Source organism: Phasianus colchicus, chromosome 1, assembly GCF_987193195.1.
Source record: "Phasianus colchicus chromosome 1, bPhaCol1.hap1.1, whole genome shotgun sequence".
Classification (NCBI taxonomy): Eukaryota; Metazoa; Chordata; class Aves; order Galliformes; family Phasianidae; genus Phasianus; species Phasianus colchicus.
The window spans coordinates 179,835,689-179,857,871 of NC_143436.1; the positions used below are offsets into that span (position 1 = coordinate 179,835,689).

At 39.8% G+C, this 22,183-nt stretch overlaps 1 protein-coding gene across 1 annotated transcript in view; it reads left to right on the forward strand.

The window, feature by feature from the left end:
- XPO4 (exportin 4) overlaps window positions 1-22,183 on the forward strand; it is a 74,282-nt gene that overhangs the window by 19,388 nt on the left and 32,711 nt on the right. The window contains exons 2-6 of the mRNA XM_031615835.2: window positions 1,054-1,159; window positions 6,011-6,152; window positions 6,410-6,548; window positions 18,486-18,602; window positions 19,324-19,477. Coding sequence (XP_031471695.1) covers window positions 1,054-1,159; window positions 6,011-6,152; window positions 6,410-6,548; window positions 18,486-18,602; window positions 19,324-19,477 — 658 coding nt within the window. The remainder of the gene's footprint in view (window positions 1-1,053; window positions 1,160-6,010; window positions 6,153-6,409; window positions 6,549-18,485; window positions 18,603-19,323; window positions 19,478-22,183) is intronic.

Sequence of the window (22,183 nt, forward strand, 5' to 3'; positions counted from 1 at the left end):
TAAAGGCAGGAGGCTGTGAGCTGCAGGTTCCCTCTGGTGGCTGCCGAGCACTCCTGTCTTCTGCATGGTTTTGAGAGCCTATATTCATAATGCAGAGCTGAATTATTACTGTTTTCAAAATTCATATAGGAATACAATACTTGTGCTTTTTCACAGTGCTAAAGGTCTTCTGTAATCAGGTCTCAGAGAACTAGAAGAGTTGAAATAGTGTGAAATAGAGTTCTTCTCTAGTTATTGTGGGTATAAAGGAGTATTTCCCATGGAAAAGCTTTGATACCTGTGGGTGGATGCTGCTGCTGACCTCAAAGAGGATGTGGGTAGGTGCTATGATAAGCTGTCTGTGTGGGCTGTGCTCCCCAAACCATGGCCCACCTCGTGATGATCCAGGTGCCTGTTCAGTTTTATGCTCTGTTTGGAGGTGACTCAATTTGGGAAACAACGTGGAGCTGGCTTCCAGTAGTGGTGAGAGGCAGGTGGCACTGAGCAGCCAGGTGCCCCATATGTATCATGCGGAGCAGTGGTCCCACCATCCCAAACATCTACCCTTCTCTGCGATCTGGGCCCTCGTGGCATCTTTGGAGTGTCAGCTTTAATGTTAAACACTAGAGGGTGGTATGTTACTGCTAATATGCTATTTTATAACAGCCATAGGCAAGATTTTTTTATCCTTTGAGTTTATGGTACGAGCAAATCTTTTAAAACAAATGTAGACCTTGAGCAAAAATAGCATTTTGTGACTGTGAGCTTGTTTGGCAACCTTAGTGGTGCACAGTGCTATTTTTGGTTTGGGGGCAAAATAAGGGGTGGCGTTCTTCAGGAGCTTCATTAGGAACATAATAATTAAAATTACTCACTCTCTGCCTGATGTCTTGATAGCCACACTTACATGCACACAGTGTGAATACAGTGGAACAGAAGAAGCAGTTTTACCAAGGTTTTGATATTTAACAAGGCAGATGCTTTAAAGTTCATGCCATTGCTCGTGCAACTACAATTTGGTTGTAGTGTAACTGTTTTTTAGTATGAATAAAGTTGTTTTTTTTTTTCTTTCAGGCACCACCTTCCATGGTCAATAATGAACAACGCCAACATGCTGAGCACATATTCTTATCATTTAGAAAATCAAAATCACCATTTGCTGTTTGCAAACACATCTTGGGTAAGTTTTAATAAACTGAGTAGTTTTTGTAACTAGAAGTATATCCTGCAGCTGGGAATACAGGTTTGATTTTGATGAAGGATATTTCTGGTTTGCGTGGGTTCTTTTTTTGTTTTTGTTTTCCCAAATTTCACACTTCAGTACAATAGTCATAGCATTTCAGGGTGAGCACATGAACAGAGACCTGTTTCAGGTTCAGCTTGTCAATGTCTGTACCCAAATATGGCACAAGAATAGGAGGCGACAGTTAGAAGTTGCAAGGAGGCTGCTGCTTTTGATATTAGCTTTGGAGCAAAGTCTGCTTGAAACTACAGGTTTAATGCCTGCAGAGCTGCCAGGACTGCTTTAAATAGAGTCCTGTGATAGGGGGGATGAAGCCCCTTGCTGCCATTGGTTTTGTTTCTGGCACCTTTGTTGTTGGTGAGGTGCAGCTTCATTCGGCAAAGTTCCTAAACTGATAAGTTTAACAGATTAAGCTTGTCTCTATTATATCTTGTATTGTAATGCTAGCTAATGCGTGGAATTTGCAAAACTGCCTGTAGTGTGGTTGCTTGATGCTTCCCATTGTATCAACCAGTGATACAGTTTGTGTCCTTCTGCCAGATTTTGTACTGGTGCTGTACACAGCAATAAACTATTTTGGACTGTGTGTGTCAGTTGCTGTTAACAGCCCAACTATTTTAAAAAAAAATGGTTAAAGAAAAGTTTCTGTCTGCCTGATAGAGGCAATAGAGTACTGCCTGATAGAAGCAATAGAGTACTGGTAAAAAATTTTTGTGGGATTATATGCACAGAGACTGGAAAGGAGTATGTAGGTGTCACTCTTTTAATAATAATAAAAAAAAATCATAGGTTTCTATGGAAATGGTGCAAATTTGGTTTTATTTCAAGTATTTAAAAATAAATCTATTCTTACATGTTCTATAGAGAATGATTACAGTTTGGCAGCTAAATAATCTGAAAAATCCGGGTGCAGTGAGCAGTGAGCATGTATTCCTGCTTAGCACTGCAGCACTGGTCAGGTTTGTGGTGCTGGGGGGAGTGGAGGGAAGTTTCAGGGAAAGCTGGATCTGAGACCTGGTGATGAAAACTGATATGTGTGGAAATGCACACACAAAATATTTAAAAAACAAAACACATGCCAAAAAACCAATCAGAAAGCAACTTCCCATTTCAAAGAATTTGCTGTCGTAAACAGAGAAATGTTGAAATGAAGTCTAAAAGGATTATTTTTCTAATTCATTCTGTGATGTTTTTAACAGTTGCTTTCAATTTTACTGCATTAGAGAAGTATGATTCGTGAATATTGTAGTGTTACTATTGCAGTCCATCTACTGTGCTGTCAAATTTTTCTGTAATACGTAGAGCAGGGTGTGGTTCCTTTCCTATACCCTCTCCCAAACCAAACATTTTTCTACAAATAAGTTTCTTAAGGTTTTAGTGCCTTACAGTAGTACTTTGTCTGGTCCTGAAGGCTGTAACCACACTTGTGCCTTGAGTCAGAAGAATTTGGGTTTTTTTCTTCCTTACATTGATTTTAAATAATTTTACATAGGCAGCGGAACATGTGTAAATAACTTTGTTTGAAGAACATTCCAGTGGCTATTAAGAGATGTACTTGTAACTAATCAGAAGTAATGGAAATTTATGTAATACATGTAGCAATGTTATCTGTGCTAAGGGATATATTGCTGCATCTTGTCCTCAAAGAAGTACAATGTAGCATTAATAATGAAAAATGTCTGCAGTGATAGTTTATTTTTCTTAGTTGTTCTTCTGAAATACAAGTGATTGAAGGGAATGTGCTCTTGTTAGGGTGCCCAGAAACATTACATCTTTAAACTGATCATGTGCTATCACCATTGAGAAAACAGTGGTTTTAGGTGGGGTGGGTTTTTCCTTTCAGTTTTCTCCAGCGGGCAGCTGAGATGCTGAGACCCAGGACTGAAGAACTTTCCCCCAGACTTTTTGCTTTTTGAATGAGTGTTCATACAGTGCGGACAGAAAGAATAGCTGATTGAAGGAGTCTGAGCAGGCAAGGATGAGTAGGAACCAGAGGTGCTGGCTTTAAAAAAGAAACAGGAAGGAGCGATCAAGGCAGGAATTGGAATGGAAGTGGAGAGTGATAAGGATGTTGATGGTATTCATGGAAAGAAGAATGTACAAGCCCTGTAGGGAAAGCGACAGAGATGCATAGCATAAGGGAAAGGAGAACAGCCACCGCCATACAGTTTATTTAGGAACCTGTAGTTGAACCCACGAAGCAGGAGGCTCTACGTTCTTCTTGTGTAAGCTTATAGCTGTTAAATGTATTGGCAGAGCTCGTCCTGTCTTTCTTTAGTAACTTCATGTAGAGAGTAACGGTGCACTGACTGGTTATAAGTTTACACAGTGCTGGAGGTCTGTGCTGTTAATGATTGCAGTTGTGCATCTGTGGTACTTGACGCAAAGGAGAAATTCCATCCTCTTCTGTTGTTTTTTTCTTTTACAAGAGTTTTCTTTTTGTATGTGCTTTGGACAGTTTGAGAAACAAAAGATGCAGAAGTTAACAGAAAAAGCCAAAATTAAAATTCCTGTGCAGGTTTATATTTATTTATGTGTTAGACATGCACACTAATCTTTCAATTAAGTGGTTTCGTTGTTTTCCAAAATTAAGCTTAGTAGATTTAAAGAAGGTTTATTTTGATTTTAGCATGTTTAAATTGTGAAGGGTTTGGAGCCTGATTAAATTACTTAGCATCCAATTTGCTGAAATGCTTTTATCTGGGATATAGAACTTGCATATAAAGGAATGTGTATTGTTAGCTTGTGTGTATATAATCAGTGTAAGAAAGTTTTTAAAACTTGTCATCCCATGACTGAGGCTTTCTTCAGCAAATCCAGTTTTTTCTAGTCCTGGCAAGTTGCCCACCATAGCTCAAACTCTACGTTTAGTTCTGGAGTTTTAATTGTTTTTTATTTTATGTTTTTGCCACCCTGTGACTACATTTTTTCTCAATGCTCTTTGTATGTTTTCTGTAGACTCAGAATGTTTTGAACTGGCTACTGAGATCATAGGGTCATAGAATGGCTTGGGTTGGAAGGGACTTCAAGGATCATCAAGTTCCAATCCCCTTGCCGCAGGCAGGTTGCCAACCTCTAGGTCAAGTACTAGATCAGGTTGCTTAGGGCCCCATCCAACCTGACCTTAAACACCTCCAGGGATGGGGCATCCTCAGCCTCTCCGGGCAGCCTTTCTGTGGTAAACTTTCTCAATATCTAATCTAAATTTCCCTTCCTTTTAAAACCATTTTCCCTTTTCCTATCACTATCTACTCATGTAAAAAGTTGATTTCCCTCATGTTTATAATCTTTCTGTAAATTTTGGAAGTCTGCAATGAAGTGTCCCCACAGCCTTTTCTTCTCCAGGCTGAACAAGCCCAACTCCTTCAGCCTGTCTTCGTAGGAGAGATGCTCTAGCGCTCTGGTCATCTTTGTGGTCCTTCTCTGGACCCTTTCCAAAAGCTCCACATCTTTCCTCTGCTGGAGACCCAGGCCTGGACACAGTACTGCAGCTGGGGCCTCAGTGAGGGAGGGGACCCTTCGCTGGCCACCCCTCTTCTGTTGGGACCCAGGATACAGTTGGCCTTTGAGGCTATAAGTGCACACTGCTGGCTCATGCTAAGTTTTTCATCAACCAGGACCTCCAAGTCCTTCTCAGCAGAGCTACTCTAAAGGAGTTGTTCTCCCAGTCTGTATGCATACCTGGGATTGCCTCAACCCAAGTGCAGAATCTTGCACTTTGCTTTGTTGAACCTCATTAGATTCACGTGGGCCCACCTTTTCAATTTATCAAGGTCCCTCTACATGGTTATTTCTGAATAACCAAGAGTGTGGTGAGGTGCTGGCACAGGCTGCCCAGAGAGACTGTGGATGCACTGGTGCTGGAGGTATTCAGGGCCAGGCTTGAAGGGGCCCTGGGCAGCCTGGTCTAGTATTAGATATGAAGGTTGGCACTGCGTGTGGCAGGGGGGTTGGAGCTTCATGATCCTTGAAGTCCCTTCCAACCCAAGCCATTCTATGATTCTATGAAATTAAAATTTTAAAAAGTGAAGGATCAAAAAAATTATAGTAGCTTTCTATCAGCATATAAATCACATTCAAATTCTGTGGTTTCTCTTTGTAGCCTCCTAAACAGTCACTTTTTTTGGTAACATCATCCTCTAGTTCCTTTAGCCTATCTATGTACAAAGCAATCAGATATTCAGATAGTAAGGGTTAATGATTTCTACACTTCAGTAAGGAAGTTACATTTTGACTACCTGAAAATAATTGTGGAAGTTTGAATGTAGAAAATCTTAAAAACACCAGTCTGTGAAACTTTTGCTTCAATAATACAACACAAACACCCCCTTAAGGCTTAAGTGAGCTTGCTTCTTGTTGCCATTCATAAGATACATGTAATTTATGCACTGTTGGTTCCGAAGGCAAGTTCTTTGATAATAGAGGAGTCTTCATTTTGGCATGCCTGTCAATTTAATCATATCTTAAAATACTGTGACTAAATCTGTCACATGTATTTTAGTTTGTTCTACAGTTATATTAGCATTCTCATTCTTGATCATTAGCTCAGTCTCCTGGTGTAGCCTGCTTTCGTTCCCCTGAGTTTCTGACTTAAATTAAACAACACTGGGCAGTTTGATAACTGAGTTATTTATTTTTGCCTCTTTTGAGGTGTAAATCTTCATTTTCATAGTAACAAAATTTCATGTAATAATTATTTAATATTAAGAGTCCATTGTTTTTGTTAGAAATAGATGCAAGATAAATAGATACTCCTGACGCTCAAATTACCTTTGTTTTTCCCCACAGAAACTAGTAAAGTGGATTATGTTCTTTTTCAAGCTGCTACAGCGATAATGGAAGCAGTTGTAAGAGAATGGATTCTATTGGAAAAAACTAGCATCGAATCACTGCGAACATTCCTTCTAACCTATGTCTTACAAAGGCCGAAGTAAGTACAGAAAAGTGCTGCCAAATGTATAGCATTCAGCCTGCAGTCTTGGTTTTCATTTTGTTTCCAAGGGTATTGGCAGAAGACCACTAAATAGTAACTTTTCTTTCAGTTTCTTATTGCTTGGTTGAATTCCATAGAGTTTTTTGTTTGCCTTTATGCATTCACACAAAAGGCTTGAAAAAGTACATCTAAAATGTAAATAATCATTGATTTCCAAAGTTATTTGCAAATATTGTTAACAATGTTGTTTACAGCCTTCAAAAGTATGTTCGGGAGCAGATTCTGCTAGCAGTAGCGGTCATAGTGAAAAGGGGATCATTAGACAAATCAATCGACTGCAAAAGCATCTTTCATGAGGTCAGCCAGCTGATCAGCAGTGGTAATCCCACTGTGGTAAGTATTTCTATCTTTTCCTTCAAAATTTAAGCAATCTGCATCAGCAACATAAGTTGTCCTTTAGCAACGATAAAAATCTACTTTTCTTATCTAAAAATGAAATTTAGTAATTAACTGCCTGAGCAATCATTTGCGAAGTCTGAAATTTCTGAATAAAAATGTCTTGGAACTAGTGGTAGTATGTGTAATTCTTTGCTAGGCAGCTATATTGCATATTGTAGGGGATAGTTTTCTCTGAAGCAAGTATGCTTTACTTTGTTGGGGTTTCTTTTGTTTGTTTGTTTGATTGATTTGCTGTTGTTTCTGTGAGTTTCTTTCACAAAACAGCATGATCTAAAATGGATTTTGCATTTGCTGGCAGGCTCACTGCGCTCCCTGTCCTTCTTCCATCTGTGCAGCACTGCACCCTCCTGTGCTCAGCTGTCGCAATGGGCTGTGAGTGAGAGGCATGGGCCTCTGTGCTCCCTGGGTAGGTGGAGAGAAAGGGGTGCGAAGAGGGAAAGCAGGGAGTGGAAATAGAAAACTTACTCTAGATTTAATATCATACTACTAGGGTAAGTGTTACCTTCCAAAGGGAGCTCAAAGTGGAAACAAGGTGTCCAATATCTATCTCTGCATTTAGTGAAATGCCATTTGCTATGCCAGGAGATAAGTTTAGAATAGGTCATAATAGAGGCATGAAGCTAGAGATTAAAGAGAGGTGTTTTTCTTCTACCAAATGCAAATGAAAGATTACATAGATCTGTGCTGAAATTTTTAACTGAAGTTTTTCTCAGATGAACCAAACCTTGAGGGACTGACCGGTGTGTTTGGAACAGCAGTTGTGCTGGATGTGAGCAACAAATGTTTAACATAAAAAATTTGATCAAAGTGTGCAAGAAGTAATGCAGCTCATATCGTGGTCCTAAAAATAGCATGTCACCTCTGTGCACAAGTGGTATCTCTCCAGGACGTGGAAATTTTGGTTATTTTTCTAAACCTTACTTTTACAGTTACCTTTGCGAGAACAGTTTTGCTTTTTGGGTTTGTGCAGTTTGGATAGAAATGGGTATTTGTTTAGAAGAACAGTGCTTAGTTCATGCTTTTTTCCAGGGAATGAATATAATTTTATTTCTAAAATGGAGTTACAACCTGAGATTTTCAGAAACTTTTTGCTTGCCAGTGTGTGTGCTTATGTACATTTTACTATCTTTCCAAAATATACAAGTAGGGAGCAAATAGCACCCTGCATATTCACAGAGAAGCCATCTCTGAGTTAACTCTTGCCCAGCCCTACTTGTGCAGTTGTGTTCTGTGCTTGCATTGATTTGCAGGCACTCTGCACTGAACACAGCATGCAGCTCACCAAGGCTGCCAGCTGTAAATACGTTGCCCGATGCATTGCAGTGGGTTGTGCTTGGGGAAAGGGGCAGCTTTTCACTCTTCTCCAAGTGCCACTAGCTGCTTGAGACCACACTTCCCTTTTTCCACCCCTTTCACAAACAACATTTTCTCTATAGTTATTGTGAAGTATTTGTGCTCAAGTTTTAGGAGGAGTATTAAAAATGCCTTGGTTAGAAAGTGTCATCTCTTCCCCTATGCTAATACAACTGTAGGCCTGTTACACCTTTGTGACTCCCAGTTCTGTGTCCATCCTCCTTGCCCCTTTCTGTGTCCTTTCCAGACTTCTGCTCTTTCTTCTTTGATCTTTTGCCTGCTTTGTGTCTTCCCCACCCCTAGCCTGAGGCTCACAAATAGCAGCAGGTCACATAGTGGTTAAAAACGCTTAAAGCTTTCAAATATGGCTCTTAGCCATTGATAGTGGCTTTCTACAGGTGTTGAGATTGAGTCAGACTTATGGGTAATGGGGGAAGAGTGGATGGGAAGCTATTTAAAAAGGAGAATGTGTTTTTTCACCACAGTAGAGGAAATACTTTGGGGCCTGTTAAGAAAAGGAACATAATCAAACTGGGTCTGTATGTGAAGATGTAATTATTTAGTTATGTAGTTTGTAATTGAGAGTCCTTTTCAGAAATGCAAAGTAGTCTCTTATGTGCTTCCTGTTTGTTTTCTCATCTGCTGGCTCTGAAGCTACCTGGCCCTTCTTTATCTCGTAAGTCTGAAGTACTTCATCTTTTCCATTCCCTGAAATGAGCTCTGCCTAGTTCCTGAGAGACATCTGTACCAGTTCTATATGTGTGTTAGGTACTTCTGTTCCATGACATTTTCATGACTTGTCAGTAGCGTGTTGACAGAGTCAGGTCCTGAATGTAGGTGTGAAGAGGAAAACTGCAAATTTTACTGCCTTCTGCATTCGTGTCCTTTTGTAGGGTTTGATATGCTTAATATCTTCTCTAGCATTGGTTAAAAATATTTTCTAGGAATGGATGCATTTTGAAGATGGAATTTGATGGTATGTTGAATAACGTGCCAAACTGACATGAGAAAGACTAATGAATGAACTGCTGAGAATGAAAAATGAAAGGGAGATCAGAAGAAATAGAGATAAGAGGATGAAAGTAAACTGGAGAAGGAAAAAGCTGGCTTTAGAACTGAGTAACCTTCTAATAGTGGAACACTGTGTACTTGTTAGGAAAATAGCAGGCATTAAGGAAAGGTAATGCTGCAGGCATGGGAAGGGCTTAGGGTTAGAGCTGGGGTTTGAACATGGAGCGTTGGTTCCTGCTGTTGCTACTCCACAATATGGATCCTATGAAAGTGACCTCTTGTTTGAGAAGGGAATGCAGAGAACAGAGGATCTGGCTACCTGCTAATTTATAAATAACTTCAGGTAGTAAACCTCTGGAGGGATGAGGATTAGCATGGCACTTTCTGGTTTTGTTTTCCCTTCCTCTTGAGCTTCAATAAAAGCCACCCTAATCAGAAGAGACAGACTGTAAGCTTCCTCCAAATGGAATTTCAGCATCTCTTTTCAAAGTCTTCATCTCTGGGGGACAGAGCATCTGGCAGTAGATGCAATATCATGGGCCAATCTTAAAATATGAATTGCATGTTTCCTGTCACTGATTTTGAAGAACTGTGTAAGCCAAGTTCTTTTCAACTGTAAATACCTTCAATTTCTTGGACTTTTCTGTTTCTGTTAGAATATAGTGCTTTTGCTTAGCTGAAGGGCTGAGTTTGTTTGTCTTCATTCTTGCCAAAAGAACAGGAATTGTTCTGGAATGTGTCCAGAGAACAGCAACAAAACTGGTGAGGGGTCTGGAGCATAAGTCCTATGAGGAGCAGCTGAGGGAGCTGGGATTGTTTAGTCTGGAGAAGAGGAGGCTCAGAGGAGACCTCATTGCACTCTACAACTTCCTGAAGGGAGGTTGTGATGAGGAGGGGTTTGGCCTCTTCTCCCAGGCAACAAACAGGACCCAAGGAAATGGCCACAAGTTGTACCAGAGATTTAGATTAGACATAAGAAAAAACTTTTTCTCTCAGAGAGTGGTCAGGCACTGGAATGGCTGCCCAGGGAGGTGGTGGAGTTGCCGTCCCTGGCTGTGTTCAAGAGGTGTCTGGATGAGGAGCTGCAAGATATGGTTTAGTGCTTGTGGTAGCAATGGTGATAGGAAGGCAGTTGGAATAGATGATCTTGTAGGTCCTTTCCAACCTTGTGATTCTATGATTCTATGAATCCTGGCAGCTAGGTGGCTGATTCCCAGGAGGAAGAAGCAGTCTGCACACAAACACAATCAGATGGACTTTGTCTGAATTCCTCCAGAATATGGGTAGATGGACACAGAACGGGTCCAACTACTGCAGACCTGATAGAGAATAAGGGAAGCATTTGAAGCTGTGTTTTTGGACTCTCTGATATGTGCAGTAGGATATATCCTAATTGTATAACTCCATACCTGAAGCCTATTTTTTTCTTTATAATGTGCAAGGCTTATCAAGACTTGTTGAAAGAACTCCAGGGATCCTGTCAGCTGCTTCTCTCTTAAAATCTACCAATTTGTTTGTCTCATGCTCACACTCACACTCAAGCTAGAGAAGAGATTCAGATGCTTCACGTTACCTAGAACTGCATGGGAATGTGATGTGGATCTCATCTGAGCAATGGAGGGAAATTCAAATAAATAGAATTCTTGATATTCGTCTTCAACAAAATTTAAGGCTTTCACTTTAAGGCTGAAATGTTACTTTGCCTAGAGAAAATAAGACTCCAGGGAGATATTACTATGGCTCTCTAGTATTTGAAGGGGACCTGCAGGAAAAATGGGGATGGATTCTTCAGGGAGTATAGCTATAGGACACGGAGTAAGTTGTAAACTGAAGAAGGGTAGACTTAAATATAAGGAAGAAATTCTTGAAAGGTGAGGGCAGTGAGGCACAGGTTACCTACAGAAGCTGTGGATGCCCCATCCCTGGAGGTATTCAAGACCAAGTTGGATGGGGGCTCTGTGCAGCCTGATTCGGTGAGTGCCAGCCTTGCTCACTGCAAGGGGTTGGATGTGCATTAAGGTCCCCTCTAACCCAGACCATTCTGTGGTTCTATGAAATAAATGTTGGTAATGATGGTTAAATAGATAACTAATTGTGTTTGCTTTGCATTTACGGGTCTTATTTCTGTTTCTTAGAGGAGTTTTACTCTTGGATCCCTGCCTAATTGTTGCTGTCTTGCATGGTGGGATAAGAGTTTGAGAGGCTCTCTTGGCTTCTATATTTTGACAATTTTGACAAAACCTTGTGTGTTATTCCCCTTCATATACACAGACCACCTCTTGTCCAATAAAGGTACTATCTTTTCCTGTAGACCTTACTACCCTGGAAACACACTGAATTTTAAAAACCAGATGGTAAACTGCTTCCTTTTTTCTGAGAAGTGGCCTATGAAGACCTAAGTTAGTGCGTTTTAAAATGGTCTGGGGAATCTTAGATATACAGAAACAGCTCCAAATACAAGGTTAACACTGTAAAAGAACTTTAAAACAAGTGGTTTTTTTTTTTAGTGCTCTGTATTAACCACGCTGCATTTTAAAGGTCTCCAATTTCTCTTTTGAAAGAGAATCTACTTTGCCCCATATGTAATACAATAGTACTCCAGCTTGATTGCTTTATAACTTCAATATTACAAATTAATGGCTCCCAGTATTATCTTCTACAATACAGCTAGGGTTTCAATGGGTTGTAAAGTGAGGAGATAAGATCCAGAGGAGAGATGTGTGTGTCCCCTGTTCTGTGTATGGTGTCCAAGGCAGTTGCCTCAGTTTAGACATCTCATGAGATGTGCAGACGTGGAGGCCTCACTGGGAAGGAAGAAACTATACCTTTCCATGTGTTACATCTATTTCTTTTATTACTGTTTTGATGTACAAATAAATGGATATCAGAAGGGCATCTTTCAGAAGTGTACTGACTCTTGCTTTTTGGTCTTTATTCCTTCTCAAGGGTTTACCACCTTTCTGAACACAGAACACCTAGTAATAGACTGTCTGTCTACATAGGAACAACCAGACTTCTCTTTCCTAACCCTTTGGTTTCTTTTTCTAAGCAAGTCTGCCCTGGAGCACAGCCATGCAACTCATGTCATTTGGCATATCCTGACAGCAGGGCAAGCACAGGGGACTGGGGCCGGGAGTGAGTACACGGAAGAGTGGGGGGAGAAAGGGACCCATGCCTAACAAAGAGCACTTGCCAGAAGTATGACCTGCCAAAACTAAATATACATCATCCTCTAGTTCTACTGCTGGGTAATACTAATGGCAAGCTGCATGGCTAGTCTTAACTATTTGGTGTTTTGAATTTAATGGAAGGTCTTGGGTTTGTTCATGCAGCTACTATAGGAATTAAGATCCAACTGGTGCCTTTCAGACAAGAGCCTGGAGAAAATATGTTACCTCTAGATAAATGGTTTGCAGATCTTCACTTTGCTTGATGAGGTTACTTTTTTTTCCCCCTTCTGATTTCTGCTTCAAGCTTCTCCTGTCCCCAGAGAAACAAAAGAAAGCACGTTTTGCATCCTAAACTTCAGCAAGCTTACCTCTTTGGCTGTTAGTAGAGGCTGCTGCTTTCCTTTTCCCTTTGGCCAAAGTCTGCATGCTTCGCATGCCACAAGATCATCTTCCTGTGGCCCCTAGTGGCTGGTTTCCTCTTTCTCGGCTCACTCTCAGAGGGTTTACTTGCATGGTTACTCTCGTTTGCCCCAGGAAGCTCGATCTCGCCCTTTGTGCTGCTGTAGATGTGGTGTGTTAACCGTGCATCACTCATCTGTCATTGCAGGTGGTGGTAAAGTGGGGAGGAAAGGGGTGCTCAGCTCAGCCAGTCCCTTACTGCTGACAGCACAAATCTGCAGCTGTGGGTCCTATTCCTATCATCCTGTCCCTGCTCTACAGCTTTTTTCCACCAGTTGGCTCATTTGGGCAGGATAAAATAGATGAAATCCAGTTGGTTCTTCCTGGTGCGTGCTTTTGTTTATTCAGAGTATTTTTTGTTGGCTTTTTTTTACTTTTTCAACTACTTTTTATTATTATTGTTATTATTATTAGCTATATCCTGGTGGATTTTCTGCTGTTTTCCCATTGCAATGCTACTTACAAGTTGAAAAGCCCAAGCAGCCCTGGTTACTGTGTGTTCATAATGTCATTTCTTTTAGTCCTGTCACTGTACTGTTAACTGCTACCTTTCCATTTGGTGTTGCAGTTTATGTTTACATACTCTGAACATATTAGGAAAATAAAGGAAGGCTTCCTTATTTGGTAAAACTGATTTTGACATATTCTCACCACAGAATTTTATCGCTTATGAGCACCACAGCAAACTCTGCCTCTTCTTCCTGCGTTACACAGGTTAAAGCTAGCTGATTTAGGAATGCTACTAACTGCACTTCCCTTTGGTTTCAGTAACAGTTTGTTTTAAGAGTGGAGACAAAAGTCTTTTAAATATACATTCATTCTGGCAACAAGTTAATGTAACAGGGTTGATTTTATAATTTACTCTGTGCAGGTGAGATCTTTAGTCTTTTAAAACTATTTTTTCTGTAGGTGCCAGTGACATTGCAGAGTATGTGAGTTCGTGGATTGCCTGATATTTCAAGTTTTCATAGAGGAATGAACAATCAAATGGAGTCTGTGATGAGCTAGCTGATTATCTGCTCAGAATTTCAGAACAGAGGAAACATTTTAAGTGGTGTAGTTTGTTCTGCTTTGTCAGTTGACTTTTCTGCCTTGGAGCTGGTGTACCACATGTCCATTTTTTCCTAAGCCACATTTGAACTCTTCTTTCTTTCGGATGCTTTGTAACCTAACTACTCCAATGAAGCAGTTCATTTATTCCATGGGCAGTCCAGGCACAAGTGTGAAATCCCTTCAAACATTATGGCTTTAACTTTTGTTGTAGGGGACATTCCATTTGGAGGAATAAGTTGCATTTTCTTATGGCATCTGAGTTTTATGAATTATGCATAAAAGATTACTGTTCAAATGGTGTGTGGCCCTTCTGTAGCGTCTCTGTTTTATGAGAGTAGTTTAAAAAGAAAATCACTAAAACGATGTCACTACTGGGTGTCTGATTGCCAAGTTAATCTCTTATCTCAAGTCCCATTGATCTTCTGTTTGAGCAGCTGAGAGTCTATTTTATGTATAGCGATCTTTCATAAAGTTTATTTCTGGTAATAAAGCTAACTGGGGTGAGTGCCAAGCTATTCTCAGAGGCTCTCAACAAGAGAGGTATTTTATTTTGTTAGATGGGGTTATTGTTTGGGTATGTACTTGTGACAGAACTAGGGAAATTGCTAGCAAGTGAGTCAAGCTAGGTTTGGAGGTATACTCTTACTGGAGTGAAGTTAATGGCCTTTCTGGGCAACAGACATTCAGATCTGACTTTTAATATGATGCCCAGCATCATGTGCATTTTCTACTTATTACTGCGTGGTATTATTGTCATCTGTTCTGTGGTGCGGCAGAAAGCATATGTGAAGTATTAATTTAAAAAAAAACCCACAAACTTGTAAGTTTATTCAAATGTATTATGTTAGAGGGAGTAATTTAATTTCACAGTGCAGAACTATTTAGTATTTGCATGAGATAAGGTTGCTTTGCAGATATTTTAAGTATTTCTTCTAATACCATAGACTGTATTCGTGTTGAAAGGCTGTGTGTCTTCATACCAAACTTGTATGTAAATTCAAAAACTGTATTTCAAAATTTTACTTACTAATCTGTAGTGGAATTAGTCTTCATAAAGGAAAGTTTTATGAAAGTAAAACTTTTTTTCATAAAATAAAGTTTCAACAAAGTGAAGTTTGAATAAGCTTTGTTGCAGAAGATCTGAAGTGTGTTTTTGTGCTTTCAGGAGAGTTTAATGGATGCAAGACATACATTCTTTTAATTAGTTTGTCTTTCAATATTCTTATAAAAATTGCAGTCTTGCTGCTATGCATAGCAGTTTATGTTAATTCATATCATCTTACAACAGTTTTATGGGAGCTTTGGGTGGTTTTGTGTGCAGCTCTGTGTACATGCTATGAGTTGCCCAGGCAGGCTGCAGAGCAGGGGCAGCTCCTGTGCTTTGCCCTCAAACTGAGCTCTGAAAGGTTCACATCTGCCTGTTGGAAAACCAGCATCCAGCAGTTACCTCTGCTGCTGCCATAGAGCTTTAATTTGGGGTGGAGATCTTTCCTTTGGCCTTCTGCTGCAATGATAGCCTGGCTATTGGGGCACATTTCCACATCCTCAGAGGAGAAACTGGCAGGTGCAGGTAGCAACAGAAGGGCACACAGGGCTGTGGAGCCTTGGGATGAGGGGGGAACGAGGCAGGATTCCAGGAACGAACGTATCAAGGTGAAGGTGTTGGCAGGAGGCTGGGAATGCAGGATATGGGGGAAGGAGGGAGGGAGGATAGAGGGATGCAGTGTGTGGTGTTTGCTGTGAGCTGGGCTGCTGGAAGGAATAAAGAGCACAGATCTCCGGTAACAACACAGTAAAAAGGAAGAAGACTGTCTTTTTACATAGGGAGATAATGACAGGACAAGGGGGAATGGCTTTAAACTAAAAGGGAGGAGATTTAGGTTCGATATTAGGAGGAAATTCTTTACTCAGAGGGCAGTGAGGCACGGGCTGCTCAGAGAGCTGTGGGTGCCCCATCCCTGAAGGCACTCAAGACCGGGTTGGATGGGGCCCTGAGCAGCCTTAGCTGTTGGGGGGCAGCCCTGAACACACAGCAGGGCGCTGGATCTGGGTGGACTTTAAGGTCCTTTCCAACACAAACCATTCTATGATGATAATCTGATGCTTTTCTTCCCTGTGCTTGGAGTAGTATCTGATGTCAGAAGTACCTGAAATAGCTGCTACTGAAACCAGTGGTTGGTGCTGTAGCTTTTTCATAGGGCCCATGGCAGACTCCCTCAGGCTTAGCTGCATCTGCTGCTCTGTGTGTCTTTTAAGAGTTTTCACCATCAGTCATGACATTCATCCTTCATTTTAAATTTCTCCTTGAGATCAGGAGAAAAGCCTAGTAGAAACATCCAGGACACAATTTTTTTTCCATGCTATAGTATATTACTGTCTGAACAGAGCAGATATGCGGCTTTATGCCATATAAACAAATCGGAGAAAGCAATGGGAGAAAATGTCCACTTCAGCTTGCTATTTGCTCCTTACCTCTAATTACAACTCAGTGGTTTTTTCCAGTAATTGGCAGCTAGCCATAGGGTCTGCACCACTTCCCTGCCTGTGATGTGCTCTCATAGTGGCAGTTTGCTGTCAGTCTCTGCTCTATTGACCAGATGGGTCTCAGCTTTGGCCAGGCTGTTGTATCACTGCAGTCACAAACACCACGTAGTAATCATGGAGAACCCAAAACCATACAGATTTGTGATTACAACTAACGATGGCCTTGCATCACTGCTTTTCAGAGCTGAAAAGTATCTGCGTGTTTGTAATTCAAGCATAAAGTGAAGTCTGTATTGAAGTATTTAGGGGGTCTCATGAGGCTTCAGCAACTCCTGGCGCAGATTGAAATTGGGCGGTGTTCTCTGGCAACTTAGGATTATTTCTCTAAAAACATGTATTCTTATCTGAAGCATTGTTCTAGAGCCAAACGTTGGTTATTTTTGTGGGGTTGGGTCAGTGGTGTTTTTTTTTTTTCTCTCCAGATTAATTATTTCCATATGGCACTTTTAATATTGAACTTGAAACTCAGTGTTAGCCTACGTTAATTTTTACGTCAACTCAAACCTAGTATTTGTGTTAATTAAAAATAATGATAATTTCTTACACAGAAGTAGTGAAATAATGAAATAGCTTACACAGAAATTTGTAAAGAAACTGCTGAAATGTTTGAGCTAGTTAGAAGTATCTTACATCTTGGATAGAACTGAAAGAATTGCACTTTTGCTAGACCAGATTGAAGTGTGATGTTTTTCACTGGATAACTGTTGCTTCTGTCATGAGCAAGTGGATGAGAAATAATCCACTTGAAATTTCTTTAAAATGGGAAAATTTGGATTTAGCAACTATTTAGCAACATGCTGGCCCAATGTACAGCTTTATTATGCAGCAGAAAAGAACAGCCGTCTAGTATCAGGAAGCTGCTATGTTTGATCTGTCTGGGATTTATTTAGCAAGTAAGAATGTTAATTTAGTGTATACTAGCTAAGATAACTAGTTGTCTGGGGGGGTCAAGGTACTGACTTCAGAGGCATTTCTGAACAAAGATGTTGCAGTTGGTGGGTGGATGGCACTGGTCTCAGCTGTTGTATGAGCTTGCATAAATAGTATCATCTCCACTTTAATCTTTCGGGTGTTCAGAGGTAGTGTGCATATTTCTGTTTAACCCCTGGACACTTGCTGGCATGCATGACCCTTTAACAATTCCTATCCCTCTGTCCATCCCTGGCACCTTGGCTCCAAACAGTCTAGGAGTATAGCCATTAATATGGAAGTTTTTTGTTAAGAACATCTATTTAATAAAAAGTGTTTTCATCTCATCAGTATAAGTTTCCATTGTGCTAGATATGGTAGTACATGGCACACTTCTGAAGTACTTGTTGTATCCCCACTATGTTCTTTACTTTCTTTTGTGTGTAGTGAACAATTACAGAAATACATTAAAACTAGTGATGATGGTTGCTGAACTTTGATATCAGGAAAAAAAAAGCTTTTTTATTTCAAAAAAGCAGAAACTGTGGCTGGAGCAATGTGTTTCAAAAAGGAAGGATGGCTTTTAAGTTGTGTTTTACAATAAGCATTCGATTTACCTTAAATTTTCAGAGTGAAGAAGATACTTAAATCTCCTATCTCTGTGGATTTGTTTCTCTAAAATTCTCTTAAAATTCTCTAAAATTTTTATATTGCTTCGGGGACATCGTTTTAAAAAAGTAGCTCTAAAGGTTCTTCCTGAAGCTTGTGGAGCTTGTGCTTTGGAGGGAAGCTTGGAAAAGCTTTCAGTTGTTGGAGCACTCTGTATTCCTCCCCTTTTTTGATGGGAGAGCTGTAGTAAATGATGTACTGCAGCTTCTGTTTTTGAGTAGATTATTTCACATTCTGTGGTATAAGTTTAATGATGATCAAGTGTCAACTTAGTGTAGCAAATGCAAAGGAGGGCCATAACAAAGTTTACAATGAACTAGTAGACGGATAGAAAATACTGGAAGCTGAATCTTCCTTGAATCTGTAAAGCTGTGTGTACATTGAGAGAAAATAAGCGGGCTGGCAAATTCATTACGTTTGCTTTCATTTTGTAATGATGGTTGTACAGGTGCTTAGTTGTTTTTTTTTTATGCTGCTCAAATTCTTGAATCTCTTTTTTAAGGATAGAACTTGGATGATCCCAGAGATGGCTCACCCTGGCGTCTGTACACCTGAAGCTTGAGTTATTGTGCTTTGGTTAGAAAAAATTGAAGTAATAGCCACAGGAATGTGCTAATAAACAAACTGAAAGACAGTGTAAATTGTATTAAATTATTGGACATCTTTTAGTTAAATTGTTCTGCTTTATTTATTTTCTTTATAGCAAACTTTGGCCTGTTCCATTTTAACGGCGTTGTTGAGCGAGTTCTCAAGTTCAAGTAAAACCAGCAACATTGGACTAAGCATGGAGTTCCATGGTAACTGTAAGCGTATATTCCAGGTAAATTAGTTCTGTATCAATATATGCTGCCTATATTTCTAAAATTTAAATGTTAAAAAGTGGAATATTTTCTTGCCCCTGGTGCATTCATCTATACTGCATGTTTGATTGCCTTTAATTGGACTAGTCTGTATTACAAATACAGATATTGGCTACTTTAGAAAAATTGATAATTTACTTGTGTGAAGAAGTGCCATCCCTTTTTGCCCATTTTATCAATGTAGAGCTACAGATCTTTACATGGTTGGACTCTTTAATTCCTTGGCTACCAATTGCAAACAAAACGAACACTCTGTGGAACAATGATAGTCTTAAATATAGATTTGGTTTAAAGCCAAGGAGAGCTATGTATTTAAAAATATTATTGCAGATGGTGTAGTCTGGTTGTCTCAGATGTATTGTTTGGCCAGGCAGAAATGTTTTTGTGAAGGCATCGCTTTAAACTCTGACTGTTGTGGAACAATTTACCGACTTTTTCGTGTCAAAGATCAACCCCTCCTTCACCAGTTGTTAAGAGATATTGTTAAGTTTTTCTTCTAAAACTAGTACTTATGATAATATTGTTCTTTTTTGTTATTTACAGACATGTTGCATTAATTTTGGCAAATAAGTTGGGGTTCTGACTGTCAACTTTGGTTTATTATCTGTTTTTCAATGAAAAATAGGGTGAGAACAGAACAGACTGAGAGACTCTAATATATTGTGTTCATTCCGACTGTAGGAGGACGATCTGCGGCAGATCTTCATGCTCACAGTAGAGGTACTTCAGGAATTCAGCAGACGAGAAAACCTCAATGCTCAGATGTCTTCAGTGTTTCAGCGTTATCTTGCACTAGCCAATCAGGTCTTAAGCTGGAACTTCCTTCCTCCGAATTATATCCTTTCTGCATCAGGCCCTTCATTTCGGATGAGTTGGGTCATGTTCTAACGGGTGATAAGTCTTTGTGAAAAGAGAAAAATGTAAATTTTATAAGCAGCATGTTTTCTTCTATTAATACTCTTGGTCATCCCTGTGCTTGCTTAAAATATGCTTACAAATAGGAACTACTGTTACCTTTCATTAAAGTATTTTATACAAACAACAAAACTAGTTCAAGAGCAGCTCTCAGTCCAGAGCAAATGGTCCATTTGGCATGTCTGTCGTTGCTGTGAAGGAGAAGGAAAGCGCAACCCTCTGCCTTAGGGCAGGACAAAAGAGGGAAGAGGTCTCAGCTGTGTTTAATTTCAAGTGGGGCAGGTATTGCCCAATTTAGGAACGTGCATGCCCAACAGATTTCATTTCTTCTCTTTTGCTGGGAGGAAATATGTATTTTTTGCCAACATACTGGTGCTGTTTATTCCACTTTCAGATCTTTGTGGTGTGTGCTCATTTAGAAAGTTCAGACGAAATGTAGAGATGGAAAGGAAATAGGAATATAATGAACAGAGAGTGAGCCTTAATGAAAGAAGGAAGAAAAGTGGAAATGCTTGGCCTGAAAAATGGGCTAGAAGAATATAGTAGAAACATAAAGGTAAGGCAGCACTTGCCATACAGCACTGACACCTCTTTTAATAGCTGCCTCATCTTGCAGACACTCAACAGACTTACCAACACCCTTTATAAACTCCTTTATAAAAGTAAAAGACTTTATAAAAAGTCCTTTATAAACTTCTTAAAACCTTCTGAATAAATTCTACGAAGTTGCACGTACTACAGGAATCTTATGTTGCCTTCAAATCCTCTGCATAGCATTTTATTTCTCTTCCCTCATTTGACAGTCAGAAGGCAGTATCTGTGTCTGTTGTCTTTGAATCTGTTCATTATGTGATGAACAGCAAAAGTGAAATTTATTTAAAATGTATTTATTCTTCTTTAACAAAGCAGAGTGCCAGTTAATATTGTCTTTCTGGAAAATACCGTGGATGAAATGATTTGGCAGGGGACCAGAGAGTAATTTATTGCATGTGCTTATGAGACTGAGACTGGAGTGAAATTATTACATTTACAAAAGTTTTCAGAAGAGGGTTTGGGATTTATAAGAATTCAAATAATGTGTGGACACTTCTGTTTTTAAAGCAGTCATCTTAAATAGAAAGGAAATGGCGTTGTATTGTGCAGTGGTGTTTGGAGGTAGTTTCTTCTGTTCTATAATCTTGCTCAACGGAAGCCTCTGATGCAGTCATGAGTACTGATGATGTTACAGTTTGAAAGAAAAAGCTCTATGTTTCTTTTCAGGAGGGCTCAGTCATAACCTTGAGTTTTGCAGTGGTGGAACTAGATATGTACAAGCAAGATGTCAGTAACAATTCAGTCAAGCCTTGGAGTTGTGGTTTTCACAAGATACTGCTGCTGTTAAACAAATTCTGGCCACTTCTGGAGACTGGGTTCTGGTGCCGAACCACCACAAGTGCTCTTATGTGACTTTATTTCTAACCTTTTTATAACTTCTGTCCTATCTTACGGCTTTCTAACATTGGGCATTTCAATTTGCTGTAAAAATTACTGCACTGATTTTGGTCTCCCTCTTCTATTTAGCAAACTGTTTTCACAGAATTTGGAATAACTAGAATCATCTTTGAGAAAAGAGGGTCTTAACTAAGACTTAGTAGCTGTTAAAGTGACTGTAGCATGTAGTGGTGTAGATCTCCCTTACGAAGACTGGTTTAAAAAGTTGCTGTTGATTGTTGGCTCTCAGCAGTGAAGTTTAACTTGGCTGCAATTCCTAAATAGATAGCACATTACACAAGAACATAAGAATTGCTGCATTGATTGATCAGTTGGTATCCTCTTTCCAAATCTTGACAGCACACATGCCAAAGCAATGGGCATAAATATAACACTTAAAGCATGGAGTAAAGTGACCCATTGTGTCCACATATATAACTTTTTTTTCCTTTGGTTCATATTCCTTTGGCAAGATAATAACGATTCTCAGTATTCCCTGCAGCATAGTGGTGTCTCTTTGTAACCTCTAGCACAATTCTGGTATCTCCAAGGGGAGGGAATAAAAAAACTGAGAAGTGCAGTCACAGGATCACTCAGTGTATGTTGCATTGTTAAATGTAGTCTTAGGCAATGCTGCCAGCTACTATAACAGAAGAGCCATAGTGAATGTGAACTGTCAGTTACCAGTGAGAAAAGCTTATACTTGCATTCTGGAATAGTCACCTTCTTAGAGCAATGAAAGAAGAGAGGCTGGGACATACATACTCCTAAGCTGGAACATTTTTAATGTCATAGAGTGCAGTGCCCAGGAGGCCTTTGGTCATGTGCAATTGCTTCAATTTCATTTTCTAACACACAGGCAATCATCTCTTGTTGCTTTCATCTGTTACCTTGTGGTATTGGTTCACTGGTATCTGCAGATGTTTGAGGCTTTTGGCAGTACTCTTGGAAAAGACAATAGCATAGAATTCCTATTTTGCACTGAGAGCGTGTGGCAGTTGTGGCATGTTGGCTTCTGTAGGGTTTCTTTTTTCACTGTTGTCACAGCACAGCACCGTTTGTTTAATATTGTTTGCTTGGATGGAACTAGTTTTAACTGCATCTTTTCTTAAATAAGATTGGTTAAGGACGTGCAAGTCATGAGTACTAAGAGGTA